The sequence below is a fragment of the Archocentrus centrarchus genome, chromosome 14 (assembly GCF_007364275.1).
Source record: "Archocentrus centrarchus isolate MPI-CPG fArcCen1 chromosome 14, fArcCen1, whole genome shotgun sequence".
Lineage (NCBI taxonomy): Eukaryota > Metazoa > Chordata > Actinopteri > Cichliformes > Cichlidae > Archocentrus > Archocentrus centrarchus.
The window spans coordinates 38,257,986-38,279,818 of record NC_044359.1 but is presented as its reverse complement, the minus strand read 5'-3'; the positions used below and the strand labels follow the sequence as shown (position 1 = coordinate 38,279,818).

Sequence of the window (21,833 nt, the reverse complement as noted above, 5' to 3'; positions counted from 1 at the left end):
ACCCGGGGCTTCTGCTTAGGACTACGCTTCCTCCTCACCGTCACCCAGCTGGCCTGTTTTCCCTGCTGCTCGGGATCTGCTGGGGGGAGCTAACGGCGGCTAAGCTACCATGGTCCGCACCCGCTACAGGGGCCTGGCTAGATGTAGGATTTTCCAGGGTGCGGAGCCGAGTCTCCAGTTCAGAAAGCCTGGCCTCCAGAGCTACAAACAGACTACATTTATTACAAGTACCGTTACTGCTAAAGGAGGCCGAGGAGTAACTAAACATGTGACACCCAGAGTAGGAAAGTGCAGGAGGGACTTTTTTTTTTTTTCCCCACCAAAAGTCGACTAGCAACAAATTTAGTGACTTTTTCCAGTGACATCAGTGACTTTTGGAGAGTTTTGGAGATATGACAGTGTTGTGTCAAAAAGTGATCGTCTGCCAAAACGTGATATTCCAGTATTGGGGGGAAAAAAAATGATTTGTTGCATGTAAATTGCTGTAGATTAAATCAGTGACCTAAAATCAGTGAAACATGTATCAAAGATATCGCTCATGAATGATATTACGCCACTTTGAGTGAGAAACAACACTCCTGTCACAAGGTAGAAGCTACAATCACTTCTTGGAAAAGTGACTTTTATGTATTCTTTATTAATGAAGGCAAAAATGTCTTTTTCCCCGAGAGATCTGCCAAGAGGGCTGCAGAAATTGTAACACATCTAAAATGACAGTTCTGTGAAGAGTAGCCAGAAAGGACTGGATTGATTATAATGTAGATACAATAATGCAGAGTCATAAATATATTTGCAAAACAAGTAATTTCTTCATTTTATATATAAGCTTTTCATAACTCCCGTGCACCACAGTCTAGATTAACAAAGATAATACATAAAAAAAAAAATCGGGAATCATTTTTTGGCACAACACCGGAAACCTGAAAACTCTGCTGCCGCCGTGTTTTGTGTACATACAGCGCTCGTACTGCACCCCTTTGTACACTATAGGCACATGCATTGTCCAGCACAAAAGTAATATAGTGTGCAAGGTTTGCTTGTCAGAATGTAAATTTTAACATGTCATTTGGACATTAGCTCAGAGGGTTTTCAGCAAAATCAGAATATTCTCCTATCCAAGCGATTGTCATCTGGCCTACTAGTCACAAGAGCAGGCAGTAATAGATGCCAGTGTGTGTGTGTGGGGGGGGGGGGGGGGGGGGGGGGCTGTCTGGAATCCATGGAGCATTTGGTGGGTAGGGTGGTGAATGGTGTCTGGTCTCAGAGGCTGACTCAGTTTCTCATAAATGTGCTCAAGCTGCAGTTAGTGTTCTTGGCATGAATGCATTTTTCTGCTGTATCTCAATGGTAACATGTTTTGGTGAAAGTGGACAGATCCACTGTGACAGCTTATATCAATCACCAGGGTGACACTCATTCTGACCACTGATATAAGCTGACACTGGCTGGCCAGTGATGCAATTTTGTGGAGCAGCACAAGATTCCTGTCTCTTCGGGCAGCTTAAGTGCCAGGTCTTCTGACCAGTGTTGGGGGTGGAGTCTTCACCCTCAGGTGGTGGAGTAGATATAGTGGAGATATGGCTGAGCTGCTGTAGGTTTCTTCACCTTGCAGGAAAACACTCATTGCCCACTTATTTTTCTCCCTGTCAGATACAGATACTCCACTGGATGTGGATGCTCTGGCCCGCTTATGGTCAAATCCACTCTACTGGATCTTGCCAACCTTATATCTGCCAGTACAAACCAACAGCCATGCTTCTATTCAGGCTCTGATCAGCTCTTTTAGAAATGTACAATCGTGGATGGAGATGAACGTCCTCAACCTGAAGAAAACCAAATCAGAAATCATGTTATCCAACCTTTTGGATGAGTACGAGTGCCCTTGATCTTTAGCTTCTTACTGTCACCTGGTTGCAGGGAACCCTGACAGGAAAGAAACGGCGTGATCACGTCACACCTGTACTGTCCTCCCTACATTAGTTTGCAGTCCATCTCAGGATCCAGTTTAAATGGTATTACTTGTTAGCTCAGCTGTTGGAAGAAAAAGTCAAGCTATTGTTGTGGCCTTAGCATCTGTTCCACAGAAACTTTAATCATTGGCCATAACTTGAGAACAGTGTGACCTACAACGTTCAAATTCATACCATAGATGTATCTACTAAAAATCTGAGTCTGAATCTAAGCAAACTTGACCTCAAGGTCAAGCTTTCTGAAAATCTTATGAACACAATAAGTCAAATGATGTGAACTAGGATGTTTAAACTCACAGCATACATGCATACTGCTCAAGCTAGACCCACACTCGACACACTTTTTCACTGACTTTACTATAACTGCACTTTTGAAAAATTTGTCTCGTTGCAGCATGGCTCGATGTTATTCTGTGCCTCCAATCAAAGTGTTTTCTGACTCCTGTTACTAATTTATGTCTAACAGCTGTTTAGTGTTTGGAATGCTTTTCTGTTCTGTCTGTATTTCCCCAGGTATGTGATGACCTTAGCAAATGGACTGTTCTTTTGGGGTCCTCTCTGGTTTGTGGTCCACAAATAGAGAATATTTCTTTCATCATAGAAGCTACAGGACACAAAGTGGGCTACCCTTCTCTGCAACCATCCAATAAGAAAGTAGGCACCAACAGTCATTATCAAATAGCAAAACTGTGTATATATATATATATATATATATATATATATATATATATATATATATATATAAATAAATAACAAATGACCTGTGAAGGTACGAATTGAAACTGTGCTGTGGTATTTGGCACCTAGATGTTAGCAGCAGATCTGTTTTTCCAGCACATCCCACAGATGCTTGATTGGATTGAGATCTGGGTACTTTGGAGGCCAAGTCAACCCCTCAAACTCATTGCTGCGCTCCTCAGACTATTCCTGAACCATTTTAGCTTCGTGGCAGGGAGCATTATCCTGCTGAAAGAGGCCTCAGCCATCAGGGAATACTGCTTCCATGAAAGGGTGTACATGTCAGCAACAATGCTTAGGTAGGTGGAGGGTGTCAAAGTAATCTCCACATGGATGGCAGGACCTGAGATTTCCCAGTATAACATTGCTTAAAGCATCACACTCCTCCCGCTTGCCCTTTTCCCATAGTGCATCCTGGTGCCAGGTGTTCCCCAGGTAAGCGACACAGTGATGTAAAAGAAACGTGATTCGTCACACCAGGCCACCTTCTTCCATTGTTCTGTGGTCCAGTTCTGATGCTCACGTGCTACTGCTGGTGCTCTCAGTGGTGGACAGGGGTCAGCATGGGCACCATGACTGGTCTGCATCTATGCTGCTCCATATGCAACAAACTGTGGTGTACCGTGCACCCTGACATTTTTCTGTCAGGACGAGCATCAACTACTTTGGCAGTTGGAGCTACAGTAGCCTTTGATCCCCATGTGCATCAATGGGCCTTTGTCACCCATGACCACACAGGAGAGGCAGTTTTGGAGATGCTCTGACTCAGTCGTCGAGCCATCATAAATGGGTCCTTGTCAGACTTGCTCAAATCTTTACTCACCCATTTTTCCTGCCTCTAACATCAGCTTTGAGGACAAAATGTTCACTCGCTCCCTGATAGATGCCACCTAGTAACAGGTGCCAGGACGAAGAGACAATCAGTGTTATTCACGTCACCTGTCAGTGGTCATAATGATATGCTTGGAGTGTGTGTGTGCACACAGGGTTCCCATTAGCCTGTGAAATCTTAAAAGCTCCAAAAAAGATTTTTTCCCACTTTTTTAGTCAGTTTAAGTGGTTATATTTTAGGAATGACTTCAAGAAAAGTATCCTGAGAAATTCAAGAAAAGTTAAAAGCCAGCTTATCCTTTCTTGGAGGGTTTTTAGCCAGCCTGCCTGTCACTAGGTTTAGATGTTGTAGACTTCACATCAACCTGCGTGCTACAAAACAAAGTTGACGAATCCTGAACAGTCACTGCTATCTCAAACAGGCCATTTAACGTCTCCACACAAAGTCATCGTTTCTTACCATTTTCATCCAGGAATATGCTGAGCCTTAGTTGCCTCGACCGGCCTCTCTGTCTCACACGAGCAGCCATGTTTACCATGTTCCAAATGGTCCAGACTCAATCCCAGCGGCGTTGGCATCAATGCATCTTGCACTATGTTTGTGCGCACCAGCATTAGTGACCAAGAGAGCGGTCAGGAGAGGGTACTTGGTGAGGATGGACTTCAAATTTTACAGATCATACTGATACTGTGATGATGCATCTCTTTGTCCCAGCTTGATGCTAACAGTTATTGTTTTTTTTTTTTATAGCAAAAAATGTATTTTTGATGTCTAAATAAGTACTCGACATTCCAATCCTAGAGCTGGAGTAATGTGCAGGGAAACAGTTTGGAAAGCTCTGCTCGTTCATTCAGGAGTTTTTCTCTATCACAGCTGCTTTTCTGCAGTGTAAAACAAAACTGAAGACAAAATCATGGAAAGTATCAAGTACAGTCTGTTGTATAGATTCCTCAAACGAGTCGCACTCTTTTACCAGTTTAAACCAGCTTAATGAGACTCACTCTGGGAAAAGAAGGCAAAGAGCCCCCTCTGCTGGAGAAGTTCATCAGTTACTACACCTAGATACATCTGCAGCCTTTCAATAAATGTTAAAGGCCCTTTTTTAGAGGCTATTTTTAAAGACCATATTTCCTTTCATTTTCAAGAAACACATTTCTTTTCAAGGACACCCCCATCTAAGAGCCATGGTTGTGCTTGGATGGTCAGTTGGCATAATGAATGCTACACAACATTGGTTACATCACAATGATAACTCACCAAGAGGTGTGGACTGCTAACAAAGAGCTTTAGCTTCACTTTGCATGTAAATGTAAGAAAGCACTTCAATAATAGTGCTGCTGATGGCAGTTAAAGGCTCAAGTTCACGTGAATGTGATTTGTCAGACAGTGGCACTGTGATTAAAATCAAGATTTTCTTTATTTTCGATGGCTTAAACATGAAGCCTGGTTATTGCTTCAGTCTTAATGAGCTGGATTTGTCTCACGATGATTTCATGCTGACTCCACTGTCTGACAGCAGAAACAGAAGCAGCTTCACTAAGAATTGGCTGCATTCAGATAGAGAGCTGAGAGGGAAGCAGGTGCCAGCCCGCCATGCTAATGGTGTATATATTTGGATTTTCTGATTTTTCTAATATTGCCTTCAAAAATAGAAGTACTCCAGTGAGTCTTAAGTTCCTAAAGTACTGGGAAGTGCATGTAGAGTCTTGAATTTGCTGTTGCAGCCAACAACAAGTTGTGTGAATGTAAGTGTGTTTTTAGAGCTCATTGAAGTCTCTGGGTATGATGTCACTATGTGCTGAAGTCATACAAGGAAAGCCCAGGGAGCAGCAGTGATGCATTTCAGGCAGCTGTTTCTTCTTTGAGTCTTTTCCTGTATCTTTGGGATCTTTCACAGCTACATTAAGACTAAATGATGGAAAAAGCACAAAATGCATAATATGGACTCTTTAAAATTTGTGATTGTTTTCAGACTCGGTATTTGGAGAGAAGTGTGTCAGAGATAAGTCAACATTTAAATTTATCCTATTTATATATAAAGAATTTCCCAAGTATCATTTTTGCTGTTTGAATCTTTGATGGTGTTTGCATGTTTTTACTAATGGTGTAATTTTTTGTTCTTCTATTATTAATTTAGTTTTTATGTAGTGCATTTGAAAATCTACAAAGCAACCATCATATTTCACGCTCATGGTGAAGCAATGGTGTGTCAGTGTTCTGGTGATGATGTAGTAGACAGGCACACTGAACTCTGTGGGTCAGTACAGTGGGTCAGTTAACCAGTGGTCTGTGTTGTGTGCAGGTGCTGCAGTGGTCTGACTACTGTCTCCCTCTGGCATGTTGCCCTGGACAGCCGTTTAGGGCAGTGGCTCAGGCCAGTGTGGATAACTTCAGTCGGCTTGGGATAGCTTTCATAGAAGATCGCCTGCAACTGGACAATGGACTTGTGCCTTCAAAGATAGTCCGTATGTTGCCTTCAAGTACATTTTCTATGCCCCCTTTTGTATTATTAGTGTATTTATATGGTACCACACCCCAGAATACCTTAGTTGTGTGTTAATGAATCGCTTGCGGTGCACATGTCGTTGAATGCTGAGCATTGCAAAGTTGATGTCATAACGAATCTGTTCAGCAGGAATAAATCTCAACTCAAAGGGGAAAGCATCCAGATCCTGCCCTTTAGACAAAGTGATGGGATCCTCTCCAGAGTTCTGTTGGCCCATTCTTGCACTTGCTCCAACTCTCTAACATGAAATTCAGCAAGAGAATAAACTTTGATTCATAGTTTTAGTTTCCAAGTTTTTTGTCTTGGAATAAAGAATTCTCAGCCGGTCCTCCAGTTATTTTAATAATCCCAAATAAAATGTGTTTTGTAGTGTTTTTGGGAATCTGTGGAATACAGATGCCTGACATCTGGAACTCATGAACCAAAGAACACATTACCTCATTTGGGATGTTTTGGAAGAGCTTTACTGCAGCTGGATTCTTTTTTATTTGTCTTAAGCATGTGGAATGATCAGCTGAGATCCAGTGACTGACTCAGCCGTTGCAGAAAGGTCCCTGTCTTACTTTCAGCACTCCTGTGTTGCCTGTTTACCTCGTTAATGTTTTCATGCTCAGCTGAAGTGGAAACATTTGTAAATCTTTTAGCAGCTGAGATGTTTTCTCAGAACTTGTTGGTAGCAAACATAGTATTAAAAATACTGTGCTTAAATTAATCCTGACTCCAAATATTAATGCTCTATAAAAAGAGATGTTTAAATGTCAACTTTGAAATACCAACCAGCCAGAACCATCACTTCCATTAACACTAGATTAGGTTCAGTAGTTTAGGTCATTGTTAACAGAAATACTTGTTTTAAGATTTAACCTACAAACCAGAGAGGACTGATGTTTTTGTGTTTTTGTTATATTTGCACAGCTGTCCTCCTGCAAGAATCTACTCTCAGTAAGCTGCTGGAGAAGCAGTGTCCACAGAGCTCAAAGGCACTGCCATCACTCGTTCCCTGTAGCCCTGATCCTGAAGAGGCTGCTCCTGAGCCATCAGCTCATCACCTGCCAGGTGACATCCAGCGTCTGCAGTGCCGTAAAGGCAGCTTCCTCCTCATCCCAGAGGTAAAGAGGAGGTTAGAGGAGCGACGAGGGTCAGAGCCAGTCTGCAGTACCCAGGATTTGGGATCTGTTGGTGACTTGGAGGAACATTCCTTGGGGAATCATCACCACATGGAGGGTCATGGACACCACCTGCATCTGTCCAGCTGCCATGAATGTTTGGAACTGGAGAACAGCACCATCCTCTCTGTCAAATATGCCTCTGCTGAGAACATCCCAGACCTCCCTGATGATAGCTCAGTGGGTCTGCAAAGTGAAAACGAGTGTCTTGATGAGCTTGATAATGATGCCAAAGGGTTTTTTGGCCAGAGCGGTGGATTTGACTGTAATGGCAAACCACCAAATGTTCTTGTGTACACGGGTGGTTGTCAGGAGCGTTTTCAGGCAGTTCATCAGCTTTTATCAAAATGTATAAACATGGAAAATAACATAATCTATCCGCTCCAGCCAGAACAGGCAATGAACGATCCTTGGCTGGAAAACACCAGGCTCCTGATACTGGCAGAAGAGGAAACGCTGACTCCCCAGCTTCAGACTCGTTTTCTCACTTACCTGAGCCAAGGTGGCAAGGTCCTTGGGCTGGCCTCTTCCCTGTGCCCTGCAGGACTCTGTCTAGAAGTCAGGAAGAGCCGATACATGCAGGTCAGCAGGCTGAGTTTCACCAGGGAAGACAGCACAGAGCTGGAACAGAGCGTAGTGGCGAGTGGGAAGGTCTACATCAGGGATACTCAGGGAGGAGGGGAAGTTGAGCTCTGGGGAGAGCTGAAAGGGGATGTCCCTCATCAGAGGGATATGGTTATTGTACGAGTAACCCATGGAGGGGATGACGGAGAAGCTGTCCTTTGTCAGGTAACGCCATATCATTATCTAAAGTTGTTACTGGGCATGATAGGTAGGTAGGTATGTATGTTGCAGCAGTAAGAAAATAGTACAGTCTACAATAAATAACAAGTTAGAGTAGAAGTGCCACAGGCAGAGTGCAAAACTATACATGTACAACAGTGATAAAAAAACATATAAATGTAGGTAAAGAAGAGTAATAGTAAGACTGACATTATGCATTAATAAATATGTACACTAGGAATCTGAAAGACCAGGAAGATACAATACTGAAATATGTGTGTGGGATCTTATGTCGGTAGGAAGAATTTCCTGAAGCGTTCTTTATGGGTGAATCAGTCTGAGGAGAAGGAGCTCTGCCGCCTCAGCAGTGTGGAGTGGAGTGGGTGAGATGGTTGTCCATGATGGAGAGCAGTTTGTTCAGTGACCTCCTGACCCTCACTGTCTCCAAATTCTGACCAATGATGGTTCCAGCCTTGCGAATCAGTTTGTTGATCCTGCTGGCATCTCTGGCACTGATGCTGCCCCCCCAGCAGACAGCAGCAGAGTAGATGGCACTCACTACCACAGACTGGTAGAAGATCTCCAGCATCTTGCTGCACACATTAAAGGATCTGAGCTTCCTTAGAAAGTAGAGTCTGCTCATCCCCTTCCTGTACACAGCATCACAGTCGGTCCTCCAGTCCAGTCTGTCAGTCAGGTGACTGCCCAGGTACCTGTAGCTGTCCACTGGTTCTACATCCTCTCCCAAGATGTTAATGGGCTTACTCACAGATTTGTTCTTCTGGAAGTCCACCACCATCACTTTTGTCTTGCTGACATTGAGGAGGAGGTGATTTCTGCTGGATCACTCCACAAAGCTCCTCACCAGCTCCCTGTACTCCAACTCCTGCCCACACTGAAAGCACCCAACTACTGCAGTATCATCAGAGAACTTCTGCAGGTGGCATGTTTCACTGTTGTACTGGAAATCTGAGGTGTACAAGGTACCCAGGAATGGAGGTAGGACCATCCACTGTGGTGCCATAGTATTGCTAACCACCACATCAGACAGGGTTCCCCCCAGCCGTGCAAACTGAGGCCTCTCTGTCAGAGAGACAGCAGAAGTGGTGACACCATCCTGAGCAGCTTCTCACTCAGCAGGGATGGTTGGATGGTATTAAAGGCACTAGAAAAACCAAAAAACATGATTCTCACTGTGCCACCAGTACCACCCAGGTGAGAGTGAGCACACTGCAATAGGTAAGTAAGCATGTTTCACCTACAAGCTAAGCTGGGCCAGAACCAGTCTCTCCAGCACCTTCATGACAAGTAAAGTCAAGGCAACTGGTCTGAGGCTGATGGAGGTGTTAGGATTGGCTGTGTCCAGGCTGCCCCCCTGCTGCTGCTGATCTCCTGGATTGAGGCCTGTGATCAGCTTCATCCCCCTCCATACTGCTTTGATGTTATTAAGCTGGAGTTTGGAGTCTGTGGTGTCAAAACAGACCTGCAGGGCCTCGCTGGCCTCCTGACTCCACCTCCTCACAGACTTGGTGGCAACAGGAAGTCTTTGAACTGCAGGGTTGTACTGAGGTGTTAACAGGACCAGATTATGGTCTGGTCTACCTAGTGGGGGGAGGACAGTGGCTTTGTATGCATCCTGGGTGAGTGCGTGCAGAAGGTCCAGAGTTTTACTGTCCACGTACTGCTGAAAGGTTGGCAGAGTGGAGTCTAGACTGACATGGTTAAAATCGCCAGTGATGTTGATGAAAGCCTCTGGGTGTTTACACTGTAGGTCTACGGCAGTCGTATGTATGATGTCACATGCTGCTGTTCCATCAGCTGATGGTGGTGTGTAAAGACCGATCAGTATAGCAGAGGAGAATTCCTGTGGTAAATAATATGGGGGCATATTCACAGCTAAAAGTTCAATGTTAGGCGAGCAGAGACGCTCCTTCACGGTAACATGTCCTGGATTGCACCACCTTCATTCACAAACACTGCAGTCCCTCCACCTTTCTTTTTACCGCTCTGCTTAGTGTCTGTCGGCCCAAATAGTAAAATAGATGGGTACTGTGGTCCGGGTGCAGCCATGTCTTCATGAACCTTAACACACTGCACTCCCGATACTCCCTCTGATGTCTTATCAGCGCCCACAGCTCGTCCATCTTATTAGCCAGCGGCCTCACGTTCCCCACAATGACCGATGAAACGGACTAGGGCTGGGCGATATGGACCAAAAAGAATCTCTATTTTTTTTTTAGCTGAATGACGAGATACGATATATATCTTAATATATTTTTTCCCAAAGGTATAAACAAAAAGGCACTTCTGAGTCAAAGCTACATGTCCCAAATGTCACACAGACACTTTGATTAACATTCAGCTGTAGATGTTCATGAGAAATTACTCAAATATAAACTACTGGCACATTTAAATAATAATGCTCCTCAAATAAATTAATGCTTTTTTCCTCTATAGAAAAAGACTCTCAGCTGTGCTATTAAAATATAAACAGAAAAGATACAGAAAAACAGCGAAAGGCTGACTGATTCTTTACAAAGCCAGTCTGCAGTGAAGTAGACTTCACCAAAGTACTTCCTCCTGTGTGTACTTCTGTACATCTAGTACTCTGTGCAAATAACACAACATGTAAACAGACTGAATGAACAAACTTCCATCCTTCACTCAGCAGGATTGTAGCCAGCTCAGTAAATCCACACATACGTGCTGACGTATCACAGCAACAGGCCCACCTGCTCAATGCGCCATCTATATATCCGCCGGCTGCACCATGAACACATGAAAAACACCCACTTCTGCTATTAAGGTCACATGACTTAAGGTACGAACTTCTGCTGTGGACACAGTACGAAGGCTGTATGTACACAAAACACGGCGACAGCAGAGGATTTCAGGTCTCCAAAAGTTGTCAATGTCACCGGAAAAAGTCGCTAAATTTGTCACTAGTCACTTTTTTGGGGGAAAAAAAGTTGCTGGGGGGGGGGTCTGAAAAACCACTAAATCTATCGATAAGGTCGCTGAGTTGGCAACGCTGCCGTGCTGTCACTTCCTGCATGATTTACAGGTGAAGCGGTGAGGCGGGGCAGCATGAAGCTGTGCAGAGACAAACTGGGAGAAGAGAAAGATGAACTGGTGGATCTATAAGTATGAATGAAACGTGACTTAGACTATATTGATATAAACAATATTGTCTCATCTTATATCGCATGTGAAAATATATCGATTTTTCTTAAAAACTCGATATATCGCCCAGAGGGTTTATATCTCCTCCTCCTCGCTCCGGCTCGGCACCCACAGCGTCAGCTCCTGGGGGATGACGGCCCGGCTCTGGGCAGCAGCGGTGTTTTGGAGAGTGCCAGCAGCTGGTCCTGAGTGTATGTAAGCACAGGGCCCCTCCACTCAGCGTGACCCCCCCACCACTGTGAGGACCACAAAAACACGGAAAAAACAATAACAAATCCTCCACAACTACCATAATAACAAAAACACAAGAAACTACGTGAGCTGCTGCAACAGGCTGCCACTCGCACAAAATATACTGGAAGTGCTGCTATAGTGTTCATAATTTCATATGTTCATCATATAACAGCAGGGTGAAGTAACTGAGACATGCATTAAATGTGAAGCCATCAAATCACTCATCACTGGGTTACACCTAGTGTAACTCCAGGTTAATGAAAGGTACCCATCCATCCATCCTTCCTTCCATCCTTCCTTCCTCTGTTTATCCAATTCAGGGTTGCAGGGGGACTGGAGCCTATCCCAGCTGCCATGGGGGCCACCTTGTGGAAAATGTTCTCTTGTCTGGATGTCTTGAACAGTTTTTCTTGTTTTGTTGAGAATGGCCTGTTTTGTGTGCATTGAGAGCCTTAAGTGCAGCTACAAACGCGTATGCTAATCATGACATGCAAAAAGCCAAACAAGAGAGCAGTTAACGTCTAACTATTTTTAATGGGGTAAACCTCATAGGATGCAATAATTTGTGAAACAGATTTTGCAATGCTAATTGCACTTTTCCAAAATTACAGTGCTAAAAAGGATGCTGGTTAATGTTAGTAATACTGTTTAACAGCTGTGGTCACCTGATCAGCCCTAAAGAAAGATGAAGAAAAGAGATCTGAGATGCACCAAAGTAATTTGTAATCCAGCTGAGCTGCAGGCAGCAGATTTCCCACACAGTTATAGATGAGGCAAAGCTAACATGTTAATGATTAAATAATTTACCACTTTTTGGAGACTGCTTCAAAGCTGCATTTCACGGCTCCTCTTCAGAAACAAAGTCTTGCTTTATAAACCTTGTAATAGAGAGTATTTGGTTTGTTTTGTAATCAGTTGCATAGGTACATGTACATAGGTATACCCAATTAAGTGAACACAGGTGGTTTTCAGTATATGCAGTGAGTATGTACTGAAAAACTCCTCATCTAGCCCATTGTCATTGTTAGATGATGCATCCATGACGTCTAGCAGATTTATTAAATGTGTGTAAATATTTTTAATATAACATTTTCTAATTCCTGCTGGGACCTTCAGTCATGTTTCATAGCTCCTCTGACTTTTTCAGGATTATATTTAAATATGTCTTCTGCAGGTCCACTTTGAGATTGCACCTGACTCTCAGACTATTGCGTCAGACGGCTTTGATGAACTGAAGGTCAACCGCACCCTGCAGTATGAAGTCTTGACAGAGATCCTGACCTCTTTAGGCCTCAGCTGCGATCTAAATCAGACTCCAGACCCAAGTGAAGTACACCTGCTTGCTACCTCTCAGGTAAGAGCCACAGTGTTCATGTTTCAGGAGTCAGAAAAGTTTATGGGGTAATTTTTTCATTAAAAAAAAAAAAAAAATCAGTGTCTCCTACCTGATCCTCTAAAATAGCTGATTTGTTTTTTTCATTTACTTTTGATTACAATAACTAAAGCATATTTAATGAAGCCATGTGACCTTGATGCTATAAATATTTTTAAGTTATAGCACCTCGCAATACATAAACTTTGTCTCATTTTTTCTGGTATTATAACCTAAAGGAGCGAGCCACATGAAATTTTCAGGACTGAAAAAACACGTTAAGCCTATGAAAACTGCAGCAGTATCGGTTTACATCATCTCCATGTCAATCTGAATCTAAATACTCATTTTTATTTAGATTTTTTTGACCAACTTTGAGCATCAATAAAATAGAATATATATCATGGTTTTAATAACATAGGAAAGGCGTCCTTCTTATCTACACTTTGATACTAGTAGCTGCTGATAATGACAGCCTCAACACCTCATTTAAGTTATTATTACACTCAGATGGCTTCTTTCAAAATGCACAGTACCAGTCAAAAGTTTGGACACACTTACCCGTTCATGGAAATGATCGCTCATTGTTTTAATCACACTCTGGATCATGACCTAATATACGCCATAGAAACTGAACATTTAATGGTATTTCCTGAAAATACTCTCTCGTCTGACCATTTTTTTGATAACATACCATTAATTTACACTGATGATTACACAGCTATTCTGGCAAACCGTCAGGTGACTCAGGAGGGGAAAGCGGTGCTCTACTCACAAGATGTATAGTGCCGGTGGGGTACTGCAGACTTCATCAGATGGTGGAAGGAATACTTCGAGGACCTCTGTTGAAGAAGCAGAGTCTGAGGACGAAGGGGACGGCTTGCCCATCACTGGGGCTGAGGTTACTGAGGCAGTTAAACAACTCCTTGGTGGCAGGGCCCCTGGAGTGGATGAGATTTGACCTGAGTTCCTGAAGGCTCTGCATGTTGTAGGGCTGTCTTGGTTGACATGCCTCTACAATGTCACATGGAGATCTGGGGAGGTGTCTCTGGATTTGCAGAACAGGGTGATCATGGGAGGGTGTGCTCAAACTATCGAGGGATCACACTCCTCAGCCTCCTTTGGAGGGTCTAGGCCATGGCACTTGAAGGGAGAGTTCATCTGCTACCTGAACCTTGCATGCAGAAGGAACAATGCGGTTTTTGTCCCAGTCATGGGATGCTGGACCAGCCTTTACCCTCTCAATGATATTCAAGGGTGCATGGGAGTTTGTCCATCCAGTCTACTTATGTTTTGTGGACTTGCAACCACATCCCTCAAGGTATCCTGTGGGGGTCGCTTCAGGATTATGGGGCATCTGGCTCGTTGCTACGTGCCATTTGGTCCCCATACAACCATTGGAGTGCTTGGTTCACATTGCCGGCAATAAGTCAGACTCATTCCCGGTGGGCGTTGGACTCTGCCAGGGCTGCCATTTGTCACTCATTCTTTTCATAATTGTTTTGGTCCCTTGAGCTCCCTCCCCAGGCCTGGCTCCAGAGTGGGGCCTTGGTAACCCTATCCTTGGCAAGGTAAACTGTTCCCTTGAGCTTTCTTCCATAGGGGTTGGTTGAATCGCTTTTTGCCTGGTCCCTCACCCAGGACCAGTTTGCCTTGGGAGACCCTACTAGGGGGCAAAAGAGGCTTTTAAGGTGGTGGTAATTAAGTCATTACTTAAAAAGCCTTTACCTGATCCAGCAGTCATTGCTAATTACTAAGACCAATTTCTAACCTTCCGTTTATTTCAGCAAATTTTTGAAAGATTAGTTGTCAAACAGTTAATTGATTTTGCCAAGGAATGGTTTATTTGAAGAGTTTCAGTCAGGTTTCAGAATTCATCACAGTACAGAAACAGCATTAGTGAAGGTTACCAATGATCTTCTTAGAGCCTCTGACAGTGGACTCATCTCTGTTCTTGTCCTGTTGGACCTCAGTGCAGCTTTTGATACTGTTGACCATAACATTTTATTACAGAGATTAGAGCTTGCTATAGGTATTAAAGGTACTGCACTGCACTGGTTTGAATCATATTTATCTCATAGACTCCAATTTGTCCATGTAAATGGGGAGTCTTCTTCACACACTAAGGTTAATTATGGAGTTCCACAGGGTTCTGTGCTAGGACCAATTTTATTTACATTATACATGCTTCCCTTAGGCAGTATTATTAGAAAACACTGCATCAATTTTCATTGTTATGTAGATGATACTCAGCTTTACCTATCCATAAAGCCAGATGACACACATCAATTAATTAAACTGCAGGAATGTCTTAAAGACATTAAGGCCTGGATGACCTCTAATTTCCTGCTTCTAAATTCAGATAAAACTGAAATTCTTGTTCTCGGCCCCACAAATCTTAGAAACATGGTGTCTAACCAGATACTTACTCTGGATGGCATTACTTTGGCCTCCAGTAACACTGTGAGAAATCTAGGAGTCATTTTTGACCAGGATATGTCCTTCAATGCACATATTAAACAAATATGTAGGACCGCTTTGTTGCATTTGCACAATATTTCTAAAATTAGAAACATCCTTTCTCAGAGTGATGCTGAAAAGCTCATTCATGCATTTATTACTTCTAGGCTGGACTATTGTAATTCATTATTATCAGGCTGTCCTAAAAGCTCCCTGAAAAGCCTTCAGCTGATCCAAAATGCTGCAGCTAGAGTACTGACAGGGACTAGAAAGAGAGAGCAGATTTCTCCCATTTCTCTCATTAATTCTACATGTTGTGTTTTCATCTATGCTGGTCCGTATATCTGTGTGTAATCTGGTGATTGGCGGCGAGCATTTTACCATTTTAATCTTATGGATGGAGGATCGCACGTGTCAGTGTGGAGCATGACGAGTCAGTTTAATCAGCCTGACCCACTCTGTCATCATCATAGACAGAATAAAAGTTTATCAAATATATCATTTCTGTTATAATATCTGCTGTCATCATTTACACAACTTGAATCTCCATCAGATGAAGCTGAATCCTAATTTTATATTTGATTTATAAAATCTAATTATTCAGCCTGACGGACAAACTGCAGGAGACAGAAAGTGAAGATAAAACTGTGGAGAAACAGCTCAGACTGAGTTTACTGACCGACCTGTGTGTTAGAGACAGCAGCAGACCCGGGGGGGCTGACCTCAGGCCAGTTTGTTACTTAATAAAACTGCTTTTGCTGCAGTTTATGACAGTTCAGTTTATGGTTATTTAATTGTTTAAATAATTATTCAGTAAAAAATGGAATCTATTTATGGAACAGCAACTTCATGTTTTTAAAAATTGATTTTTTAATGGAGAATTTCATTATTTCTGTCATTACTGGATAAATGAATGAGTGACAGCTGCAGCTGCCTCATTATAAATCCGTGACATCATCGCTGTCTCCGTCCTTACAGCCTGTTGACGAGTGAACGACTGTAAAAGCTTCACGTTACAACAATAACAAACTAACGTCTAACTGGGATTTCAGAGCTTGTAGAAACATAAACGTCTGCAGATGAATTCGCTCCTCTGACGCTCTGACAGCCACTTTATGAAGGAGGAAATGAATGGGAGTGTCAGACAGGTGGTTCAGGTGCAGCAGGAGGGGCGGAGTCAGAGTGACACTCAGAGGTTGTTGGATAAAACCTGCCAGGTTAGGGTCACGGAGTCTGTTACCATGGTAACTGACTCAGAGTTGGAGTTAGCTCTTCCTGGAACAGTTTCCTCATTTTAGGGTTACAAACCCAGAGTTTTTTTTTACCTAATTCTGCTTCCTGGGCCCAGGTGTTGCACATTGTCACAAATTTTATTGAACAGAATCTCAAGGCATAGATGGGATGGGGAGGAGGGTGTCCATTTTGGGAATCTCAGAATATTATCTCTGATTTTTGCAGATGATATTGTTCTGTTGGCGTGTGATGTTGAATATGAGTTGGAACTGTTTGCATTAGAGGAAGCAGCTGGGATTGGAGTCACCATCCAAGTCTGTAAAACTGTGCAATGTTCCCACTGGGAGAGGGGCTGCCCCAAGTGAGGTGGTGCAAGTATCTTGGGATCTTTCAAATTGTATTCAAATGTGTTGGTGGAGCATGTAGTGGACTGGTGGATTGGTGCAGCTTCAGCAGTAATGCAGCATAGTACCAAACTGTTGTGGTAAAGAGAAAGTTGAGATGCAGGATGAAGTTTTCGATCTACAAGCCTGTCTATGTTCTAACCCTCACTTATGGTCAGGAAATCCAGGTAATGACTGTAAGATTAAGTCTGCAAATACAAACAGTCAAAATTAATTACCTCTCTAGGGTGGCTGGGGTTAGCCTTAGAGTGAGGAGATGGATATTTCGAGTTGTTGTAGCCATTTGCGGTCGTTTGGGCGGCTGATTAGGATTCCTCGGGAGCTTTTCCTGGCATGCCCAAATGGGACTAGACTCCAGAGTAGACCCAAAACCTGCTGGAGAGATTATGGATTTTGTATGGGCTGGGAACATCTTTGGATCCCTCAGGAGGAACTAGAAAGTGTTGCTGGGAAAAAGGATGTCTGGAATACCCTTTTTAGCCATCTGCCACTACGACCCCACTGTAAGTGAAAGATAATGGATGGCTGGAAAAACAAGAATTTGGCTTTAGACTATGACCCTTGGAATGAGTGTGAAATTGATTTAGTTGCAGTTTTAAATGGAGCTTAAAGGTGTTTGTCAGCCCTCAAAAATTGTTGTGGATATCTCATGTCTTTAAAGGGTTATGAGGGCTCAAAATGCTAGAAAAAGGCAAAAGAAAGAAGCCAAATTCTGACCCACTGCTATGTACTTGCAGGGCCTCTAACTCTGAAAATATTCATTGTATGTAGGTAAAAATCTTTCATTGATTTATTAAATATGGTAAAGTTATTGTCCAAAAGAAATCTCAAAATCTGACCATTGTGAGGGAGTCAGGTGGTAACTTTTTTTATTTTTATGGAATGACCCTATGGTGAAAAGAACATGCTGGTTATGCTTCTACCCATCTAGGATGAACTCAACTCAACTCTATTTATAAAGCACTTTAAAATTAATGCTATTGGCCAAAGTGCTGTACACAAATAAGAGCAAATAGGTTTAAAATACATGTATAAAAAGTAAAACCACAATTAAAACAATAAACAGTAAGAATCAACATCTCAGACTGAGTTAAAAGACAAAGAGAAGAAATGTGTTTTAAGAGAGTGTTTAAAAGCAGAGGGGGAGTCAGCCTGCCTGATGTGCAGAGGGAGATCATTCCATAGTTTGGGGTCAGCGACTGGAAAAGTATGACATGGACTTAGGATCTGTTATCCATTAGTCATTATTTGTGATTCTCTTTGATTCTTTTATTAATATGTTTACATGCATGTTCCAAACAGATGTCTTCCCCCATATCAGGTAGTCTGTTATTCCCAGCAACATCAAGTATGTAAACCCTCCTTTCCATAAATTTGATGGCATCTGAGTATAATGCCTTTTCAACAGGGCACAGTTTTGAAGTACATGCAAAATCAGCTCCTCCTACAGACATACAGAAGCAGTTTAAGTGGTCAGTAAGACTAGAAAATCTCCTTTTTTCAGAATGCCAGTCTTAGAAGTCCAGGCAGACAGGACCTGTGCAAGCTTTTGCCTGACAGAGAATTAGATATAAGAATTTGATAAAAGACACACTGTGGAAGAGAGCCAGAGATTAATAATAACTAATGATTAAATACAGAGTGGGGTATAAACAGAGTAAAAGGAGGAGAATGAAAAGAAATCATGGGAACCCCCCAGCAGCCTAGGCCTATAGCAGCATAACTATTGCTACTTTCCCACCGCCGAGGTGCCGGTGCTCGTGCCGGTGCTGATTTCAATGAACCGGCGAAACGCTTAAGAACGGGCCCGCGTTCCCACCGCGTTTCTGTGAACTGCTCCTTTACGTATGAGTGTGGGCGGGTCCTCGTCTGCACACGGAAGCCGAAGCGCACAAACGTGGGAGAACACGCTCCCATTTCTGTGCTGCAAATACGTTTTAGGGTCCAAACCAAACTCCTGCAGCATCTGTGTGCAGCACAGAGGGAAACACAGACAGAGATTAGAGCAAGACGACAAGTACGCACTTTGTGTCCTTTTATCTGTGATATGAACTGATACAAAGCAGCAAGTTCAGCCTTAGAGCCCAACCTAATTCACAGCCGTGAAAATCGCTTCACTTCCCTCATGTAATACACATGTAATATGGTAGAAAACTGGATGTTGAGACGGCAGAGTCACGCCCTTCTGCTGCTTTCGTCACATGTTCTTGGTTCCAGACCAGCTAGTTTGCGGGGCCGGAGCTGAACCCGTTTTTCGGCTGAGCATCGAGTGCTTCCGCAGTGGAAACCCGCCTAACGGTTCAAATTAAGGCACTGGCACCCTGTCGGTGGTAAAGAGGCTTAAGGGGGAGGGTTCAGGGTCACCTGATCCAGCCCTAACTATAAGCTTGATCATAAAGGAAAGTTTTAAGCCTAATCTTAAAAATAGAGAGGGTGTCTGTCTCCTGAATCCAAGCTGGGAGCTGGTTCCACAGAAGAGGGGCCTGAAAGCTGAAGGCTCTGCCTCCCATTCTACTCTTAAGTATCCTAGGAACCACAAGTAAGCCAGCAGTCTGAGAGTGAAGTGCTCTGTTGGGGTGATATGGTACTATGAGGTCTTTGAGATAAGATGGAGCCTGATTATTCAAGACCTTGTAGGTGAGGAGAAGGATGTTAAATTCTATCCTAGATTTAACAGGGAGCCAATGAAGAGAAGCCAATATGGGAGAAATCTGCTCTCTCTTTCTAGTCCCTGTCAGTACTCTAGCTGCAGCATTTTGGATCAGCTGAAGGCTTTTCAGGGAGCTTTTAGGACAGCCTGATAATAATGAATTACAATAGTCCAGCCTAGAAGTAATAAATGCATGAATGAGCTTTTCAGCATCACTCTGAGAAAGGATGTTTCTAATTTTAGAAATATTGCACAAATGCAAAAAAGCGGTCCTACATATTTGACATACCTTCTTCCAGAGGGATGTCTGAAAGAAACATTAACCATAATGGGATTTGTCTGAATGAGAGATCATCAATTTAACATCTTTTTGAAGTTAACAGTGCTTCGCATCTCATGTCTGAATAAGATTTAAAATGCTTTGGAAATAGTGTTAGAAAGAAAGTCACAGTCCTTTCACCCTCACCCATCCAAAGTACAGATATCAGTTTATACATCATGCAGATATTCTTCAAACTACACATGTGGGAACAGTTTGACTTTCTAAATATATGTAAATATATGTGCACATATGCAGCAGGCTGACAGCAGGTCTGTGAACAGAGGGTCAGTAAAAACATGAGAGGCCATTAAATTAGTCTTTCATCAACCAGCAAAGGCAAAGAAATTGTTGAAAAATACTATTTGAAGCATGTGAACATTGTATGAAGTACGCACAAAGCTCATATTTTTGTTGTTAAACTAACCAGTCTGTCTAATCTGCATCTGCATGCCCATCACTACAGAGAAGGCAAAGAATGAGTGTAATGTGTCTTTACATATAATCAGTGAAATTTAGAAAATTTGGAAACTAGCCAAAAATTAACTTTACCATCTAATAAGGAATCTTTGAGATCCAACACATATGTTGCATGGATTTCTCCCCTTTTTATACACCAAATCGTCAGTTCTGAGATGCTGGTAAGGAAGCTGTTGATTGCACCCTAATCTCAGCTCCTTTCAGGCACTTTTTTAGTATTAAGTCAGCGTGTAGTTTAACCTAGAGCAGAACTGAGATAACCAGAGCTGTGAATTGTTTTTTCTATTTGAGTTTGGTTATTATGCCTTTTTTTTTTTTTCTTGAACAATTTGAGTATTGAGTTGTTTCTTTACCTATTGCTTTTAACTTGAAAAGCATGAATCCTTTGATTTGATTTGGGCTTAATTTCCTTTTGTCGGCAATAAGTTGGGCTTGATTACTGTAGGTGTTGGACTTCGCCGGGGCTGCCATGTGTCACCAATAGGTGTAGCCAGGTGGCGGAGGGGTTCCACCTTAGTGGCCTCAGAATCTCGTCTCTGCTCTTTGCGGATGATGCGATCCCATTGGCTTCAACAGCTGGTAGCCTCCATCTCACAGTGGAACAGCTGGCATGAGAATCAGTCTGAGGCCATGGTCAAAGGGTGGAGTTCCCACTCCGGCTTGGGGACGAGTTGCTACCCCAGGTGGAGGAGTTTAAGTATCTCGGGGTCTTGTTCACGAGTGACGGGAGAAGGGAGCGGGAGATTGACAGTCTGTCGTGCTAAAGAGGGAGCTGAGCGTGAAAGTTAAGCTGCTGATTTACTGGTCGATCTACGTCCCTACCCTCACCTGTGGTCATGAGCTTTGTATAGTGAACGAACAAATGAGATCATGAATACAACTGTCAGAATTGAGCTTCCTCCGAAGGTGAAAGACCAACACAAAGTGGTATACAATTGTGAAGTGGAAAGAAAATTATACATGATTCAAAACATTTTTTACAAATAAAAAAACTAAAAAGTTCAAGGGGTATGAATACTTTTGCAAGCCACTGTATTTCTTACATTTGTTAATTTGGTTTTGGATTTTGAAAAGTTATAAGTAAAATTTTGTTTCTTATGCTGTGATTAGCATGTTGCTAGCATGATTTCAGTCCAAATGTCCCTTACAGGGAAAGCTCCTTGCAAATCAACACAAAATAGTTGTAGGTGAAAACATTATTTCTGGGACATTTCTAACCTGGCGGTCTCATCTGGGATTATGATGATGATCGACTCCATAGGGCTTCCTGATTGCTTGGGTCAGTGAGAATCATCAAGATGTGAGCCATGAATTGTCCTCCGCCGTCACCAGATGTCAGCTAACTGAACATCTATGGGAGACTGTGGACCAATGTGTTTGACAGCACTGTCATCAAAACAATAAGTAAATGAATAGGTTTCCATCTCACCAGCAGAGTTTCAGACACTCATGCTGCTTTCCCACCGCCGAGGTTCCGGAGCCGGAGCAAGTTCCTGTGCCGAT

The 21,833-nt window shown here is 42.8% G+C and overlaps 1 protein-coding gene across 1 annotated transcript in view; it reads left to right on the top strand.

Annotated features, from left to right (window-relative positions):
- The window catches only part of LOC115791679 (biotin--protein ligase-like), a 51,924-nt gene that overhangs the window by 3,337 nt on the left and 26,754 nt on the right, over positions 1-21,833 (top strand). The window contains exons 2-5 of the mRNA XM_030745867.1: positions 2,484-2,624; positions 5,843-6,005; positions 6,962-8,001; positions 12,587-12,766. Coding sequence (XP_030601727.1) covers positions 2,484-2,624; positions 5,843-6,005; positions 6,962-8,001; positions 12,587-12,766 — 1,524 coding nt within the window. The remainder of the gene's footprint in view (positions 1-2,483; positions 2,625-5,842; positions 6,006-6,961; positions 8,002-12,586; positions 12,767-21,833) is intronic.